Raw genomic sequence first — 6,995 nt, 5'->3', positions numbered from 1 at the left:
ATTCTAAGAAAGACAAATCTTCCATTCGGAATTTCTAAACCAACAGTTTTATGCTTTCTATGTATGGTTCAATTTTTTTTATTTTCAATTCGACATGCATATGATTTATGTGCATATGCATTTTTTATTTGTGTGTTTTTGTGGATATTATATCTACAGTTTTCAGGGAACTTGATTTCATAAAACCATTTTTTCCAGAAATGATTAAAAACATACGATGACTTAAAATATTGTTTTGCTGTCTTTTAATTCAAATATAGTAAACAGGAGAACATGTATCTCAAAAGACAAAATTGGGGAGTTTGCGAGTATAAAATCTTAACTTCATAAAATTCTTTTAAAAGGAAAATGAATAATTGTGAACAATGAAAGACAAATAATTGTGATCTGAGGTCATTACAAATGAATCTATGAACATGTGAGCAACTGGTACAAACACAAATTACCAGGTGTATGATTTCATCGACACCGGAATGGAATTAAGCTAAAGCTCCTACTACAGTATGCATACCATAGTTTCCGTGTGGGAAATCTAACAATGCAGCCATCTGTTCATCTGGGTAATCCCGCTATATAGCCAGGTTCTTAGGGGATAATCCTGCTAGTTTTGAAAAGTGAAGCCTGCGATTTTGCGCTCTCATCCGAAGGACTGCCAATTTCATCGCCATTTCCGCGATTATTTTGGACCTTTCTCGTCCTGGTCTTCAAGGTTGTTTTGAATATGATTAATGCTTTACCGATAACTAAATTGTATAATGACCTATCGTATCACCAGTGTGTGAAATGATTGCATGCAATTAACTTTCTGATGTCATATTGGTACGGTGTGTACATGTATGTTAAAAGAATTTCACATTATTTTCAAATTAACACTAGATCCTCAGAATCCCCAGAAAAAACTGGTAGTGCTTAATTAATGTGATCCACGTGTAATAAATTCTTTTTTAATCTTTTTGATTGAGTAATACAATAGTAGAATTTATGAATAATTTCGAAGAATATTAATGTGTGAAGTAAAAATATTTCCGTAACATATACTAAGAATGTATTGATATTCGGGGTCATTATTTTACAGGGAGATCATTTTTCTTTATGAGGAGGGCTATATCAGCATTGCCTTATTGTCGTTGGACAGGTTTTGCCACAGGTGAAAAATGGCCCCAAGAAGAGAAAAAAAAAAGAATCCCCGTCTTTATTCTAAGTACAATTTGTACAACCCGATCTATTCTATTCACGTAGAAAAAATCAAACTGATATCTAATTAAGAGTGAACTTTAATAATGATGGATTTACTAAATTTGGAATTATCGTCCCTTTTTCTGTAATTCAGCATATAGAATTTGAATCCGTGTAGGTTAAGAGCATTTGTCACTGTCCCACCCTAACCAAGAACTGGTTACTATATGTCCGCCTGCACAATATGTCTGCCTACTTTTATTTAACGCACTTTCACAATATGTCCGTCCACATTTTTATTTTATCATTTCATGGCCAGTTGAGTAATATTTCTTCATAATACAATCATCAAAACGTGCAGTGTTTACCTTTTGGGTGGAGGTGACGAAATCGGCACGATAAACTCGTGAAATGTTGACATGTACATGTAGATGTGATTTTTGCTATGTAATAATATGCCCTAGCAAACAGTGTGTAAATCAGTATCCATTTAGCTATTTCCAATCAATATGGATGGATTTTCAAGGCAAAGAAGAGTACGAATATTTCTTCATCATTTAGCTGTACATTTTGTCATGTTTTATTCAAATGCTATTCAAAATAACATTTGAAGTTACTGACAGAGCGAAAGATCACTGGTCCTTCTCATATAGGACATTGATGCATAGTCCTTTTCCTACGTAGAATTTGGACCCCTTGGCATTATAATACGAGGATCCTTATATTTGCTACATCGACCATATATTCATTTGTGCTGAACTACATATTTCAATAATGATTAAATAGAAATTTTATTCGCAATTGATAATGTAATAATACAAAATCTGGAAATATCTTGATTACAAATATACGCAGAAATTCTAAAATTATTGATGAAGACCAAGGGATTATTAGTGAATATATAAATGTATGTAGGTATGTATGTATATATGTCGTTCACTATTCTATATCTCAAGAGTTTCGTCTAAGATGACAGTACGCTCGCAATGTTCCACTCTGGGAAGGATAGACTGTAATCGTACAATTTTAGCATGAATCAAGTTGGGAATCCTGGACTTGCACATAGTTTGTATAGTCTCACTCGTATGCATTATTTGGGTAGGACATGGTTGGAAACGTTTTTCTTCCCTATGTAGTGTAAATATTCGTGAGAGCTTCTGTGAGTTAATTCAAAAACGTTTCCGATATCTTGGAAAATATTTTATTTTCTCCAGAGGCGAAGTCAACTACATCGCCAATACGCATGACTGCCCTACATTTTCGACAAGGAACGTCAGCTACATCTAGCAAGTCGTAGTTGATAATCAGTAATTTCTTCCTAGAGTCGGACAAGTAGTTGTTCCAGATACGATTCCAGTCCGTGAGGGTTTGGAAGGACTCCTCCTCAAAGTAATTGGCAGAGAGGAACATAATGTAGTATCTGGACACAGATATCTGGTATGTTGTCTCATCTAATCTAACGGAGCCATACGGTAAATCACGTGATGGGATAAAAACGCTCAAACCGTTCCTGGTCAAGAACGGTTCAAGTCTATCTTTGAGCCATGAGTCTATATCTTTGATCTTCTCGTCATACGAAAGGTAAACAACAGAATCCTGGTACATACAATATGTAGGTTTCTTTGATCTTGTGCATATCCAACTGGACCTTACGATGATCTTGATTTCATGTTTCCAAATATAACTAAGAATGAGAACGAAGAACAACATGATAATTATTGTAGTGCTGACTACCGAGAAGACATAAGATTGACGTGCTCCTGTGCAGACAAGCCTAGGGAGATATGTCAATAAGCCTTCTTCATCAGTGCCATTCAAACATTTAAAGGAGTAGGATGAGCAGTTTTTATTTGCTTTTGTTTTTATCCAATCCACCATCCATTGATGCGAACAAGTACAGTGCATAACAAAATCTTCCCGCTGCAGGAAAACACAAGGATTTAATAAGGACAGTGCACGCGGAATTCCGTTCAGTTGCTGAGATCTTGGAACAGAGAATACCTGCAAATGAGTAAGGTTTTCAAGGGCACCTGTTTCAAAAGAAGGCATCAGCTGTAATTCAAGAACAGTGGCCCGTTTCAAATAATGTTCTGTTGTTATTTGTTCAATTCGATTCCCACTCATATAAAACTCAATTTCATTACAATCTGGCAGAATATGAGGAAGACGTTTCAATTTAGCTCCTGTGCAATTCATGTATAATACCAATTTCATTTGAAAAGCATTGAAATTCAGTAATTTAGGCATATTAACACAATGACATTTCTTTGGACACACGGGTAGGGAAGAATAATTACAGACCAAGTCTGTTATTTCGTTGTTGTTGATAATACTGGGGAGAGACTTTCCTCGAAAGGCTTCCGGAGATTCGCATTTGATATCAAAGTAGTATCGATTTATTAGACCAATCAACGCTTTAAAATACAACAACATTTCTACAATCCTACAATCGCATATCATCGGATTGTATCTGACATCAAAACCAAAGTTTATCAGCTTACCTAAACCAATCATGTTCTTAAATCCCAAGTTGGTCATATTTGGCATAGATTTCATTTGATTGAATGTAAGGTCTACGAATCCTGGACCGTATAATTCGTTTCCATGCGGACTTATTTCCCAGTCATATTCATTGACAATGATATGCACTTTGTTATTGGAGAAGTTTATTGTACAAAATGGTCTTTTAAATACAATGTTGGTGACATCGACAGACATAAGAGAATTCCCATTTAAATCAATCACATGAAAAGCCAGTGTACCGAAAATTCTCGCCTCAATGTAGGTTATGAAATTATGTGACAGGTTGACGTATCTAAGATTCCTATTTTCAGTCAGGGAGTCCTTTGGGAAAGCAGACAATGAATTCCAAGACAAATCCAAATGTGCCAAGTTTGGAAGACATGACAAATTCGGAATTTCTAGAATAAGGTTGAAAGAGAAATTGATTCGTGTTATTCCTGGAAAGTGACATATATTGGTTGGGAAATCTTGTAAATGCTTTCCGGAATAATCCAAAGCTATGTTTTCAGCAGATCTATTCCCTTCAAGATACCCATCCTTTGAAATGTTAAGATGAGAAAACCTGTGGTTGTAATCGAGCAGACTTTCTGCTTCACAGGAACAGCAAATATCTTTGTCTTTGCCAATAGGATGGTGACCGCCACAGTGGTTCGGACAATACAACTCTAATCCATTCCAGCCTCTCGGTTTCCACAGGAATGTTTCATTCTTGAGGTTATCAGCAGCAAGAAATGCCATGCAACACAGAAACAGAATCACCACCCTGAATACACAATAAGCAACCAGGAATTCCATGTCTTATTTCCTCTAGAAAAAGTTTCGCAAAATGGATATTTTTCAGTGTATCTGATCTGAGAAAAGGAAGCTTTGGCAATTTTTCAATTCGACATAGAAAACTTAGCTATATATAAAATGACCTTCAAGTGAAATGCAATACTTCCTTGTTGTGTACTGGATAATCAACCACCCTGATCGATATTATGTAATACCCATACAACCTATGAGTGTTCCGGAGTTTCCCCTGTCCTCTTCTGATTCTAGTAATACTCGGTTACAGCAGAAACCTGGGGTCACGTTGATTTGATCACTCTTATTCACAAATGTACGTGACCTCGAACATATTTAAACCAAGTAGAGTTATTTCTCCTGGTGACATCGTATCGCTTACCCACGAAATTACGTCCCTACGAACCAGCACACGTTTCCTTGCCCTCGACCATTGGCCCCCCACGAATCATAATGATTCCACAGTATATGTGATAAACGACTTACTAAGTTTGTTATCCGTAAATGTATTGCATCAGAATTTGATATAATAGATATAAAGACTGTTGCATTCTATTCGGAAAGGTAATGACAACGAATAGTGACCAATGAAAGGTGAAGATATCTCATAACTTCTTTGATCAATACAAAATAGAAAGTTGGGCATAGATGGACCCTTGGGATCAGGTGCCTAAGAGGAATAAGCATCCCCTGTCGACCGGTCACACCCACCGTGAGCCCTATATCTTGATCAGGCAAATATGCGTCAAAATCAAAATCAGTGAGCCAAGAACGGACTAACAATCGGTATGAAATACGCCAGAGTGCATTTGACCCAATGATGGGTTGTATTGGCAAACTAGATCGTTATACCGACCATAGAATTTGCCAGGAACTTGTTTGTCAGTAGTCTGACTGATCATCGTTATCTTCACCTTTCATACACCAAAACAAAAGTGCGTACCATCTATCCTTCTGTGTTTAGTAAAGCAGAAGTGCCCAATGAATTAGATAGGTTACATGAGAAATACGTTTTGGTTCCAGCTGACAAAGCTTGTAAGAACATTGTCTTTGTAATACGCATTATCAGAACTGTATCTTAAACGAACTTTATATTAACAATTCCGCATTTGATAATCCAACTTATATTCTAATTGCCTTTCAAAAGATGAAATTCTATAAAAAATCATCCTTCAGTTTTAAACACATTTAGTATCTCAGTCAATTGGATGGATCAATATGAGTTACCATGCCTATACTGGATTCCTAAAATTCCTAAACTCCCTTACAAACACATATACATTTCTGGATCTAGTAAACGTTCTATCAAACCACTATCTTTGCTCCTCAAGAAAATATTAACAGCCGTGAAGCAGATACTGTAAACCTATTGTGCCACAACATATGCCAGAAGTGGTGTGAATCAAATGTGGACTCTAAAACAATTTTCAAGAACTTCTAGGAAATTTGAAATCACAACACGTTTTCAAAATCAAAAGCATATTTTCAACACTTTACACGACCAATCATCACGATGAATTAAAGATTAGACTTTTTGGCTCCATAGACAATTGCTTCCAGATATGGAAAAATTAAATATTCTTATCTAGTGATCAGTCATTCAAAAATTACTTTATTAAAGTTTATATCAAACAGATGCTAGAGTTTCTCAATGACAATACCTTTGTAGTCTTTAGTGATAAGGCCTGGATTTCTCGAAAGAAACTTACGTCGAAACTAGGACTTAAGTCTGAGATTTTACTTAAATTCGGACTCCTCAAATAACAGAAAACTCAAACTTAATTTTGAGATTTTTTCGAGAAATCTTCAAACAATCTGCTGCCATGAGCATTAATTTTGTTCCTTTGTTAGCTGACCTTTTTTCAAATTTTGATGGATCAGAAGTTATTCAAAAGCTTCGACATGAGACAATTATTTACTTTTTAGTAGTTTTGAGGTTTCTATGATTGAGACTTTAAAAAAGAAAATTTATTTCATAAATATATTAAGAATTATTGAACAAACGAGAACGATTTGAGAACTATTTGAACATATGAGGAATTTTCGCAAGTCTATGAACATGAGAAAAAACTTATTGAAAAGTGAAGATAACAAACAGTGATCAATCTCATAACTCCTATAAGCAATACAAAATATATAGTTGGACAAACACGGACCCCTGGACACACCAGAGGTGGATCAAGTGCCTAGGAGGAGTAAGCATCCCCTGTCTACCGCTCACACCCGCCGTGAGCCCTATATCCTGATCAGGTAAACGGAGTTATCCGTAGTCAAAATCAGTGTGTCAAAAACGGCCTAACAATTGGTTTGAAACACGTCAGACAGCATTTGACCCAATGATAGGTTGCATTGACGAACTAGATCGTTATAACGACCATATAATTTGCGAAATGCTGACTTCAATCGAGACTGTTGAAACCCCTGCAGGATCAACTTGTTTGTCAGAAGCCTGCTTCGATATAAAAACTGATCATACGCAGAACAAGCTCTTGCATATCGAATCATTTGAG

At 35.9% G+C, this 6,995-nt stretch overlaps 1 protein-coding gene across 1 annotated transcript; it reads right to left on the bottom strand.

Moving 5' to 3' along the window:
- Nucleotides 1–1,950: 1,950 nt before the first annotated feature.
- Nucleotides 1,951–4,593, bottom strand: LOC130055119 (uncharacterized). The gene has a single exon (XM_056166626.1). It carries the CDS (start codon nt 4,492–4,494, stop codon nt 2,341–2,343), a length of 2,154 nt encoding a protein of 717 aa, XP_056022601.1. The 5' UTR covers nt 4,495–4,593; the 3' UTR covers nt 1,951–2,340.
- Between the last annotated feature and the right edge of the window lie 2,402 nt (nt 4,594–6,995).

This window comes from Ostrea edulis, chromosome 5, assembly GCF_947568905.1.
Source record: "Ostrea edulis chromosome 5, xbOstEdul1.1, whole genome shotgun sequence".
NCBI classification, from domain to species: domain Eukaryota; kingdom Metazoa; phylum Mollusca; class Bivalvia; order Ostreida; family Ostreidae; genus Ostrea; species Ostrea edulis.
Note: the sequence above shows the minus strand (reverse complement) of the source record. Positions and strands in the feature narration are given on the sequence as shown.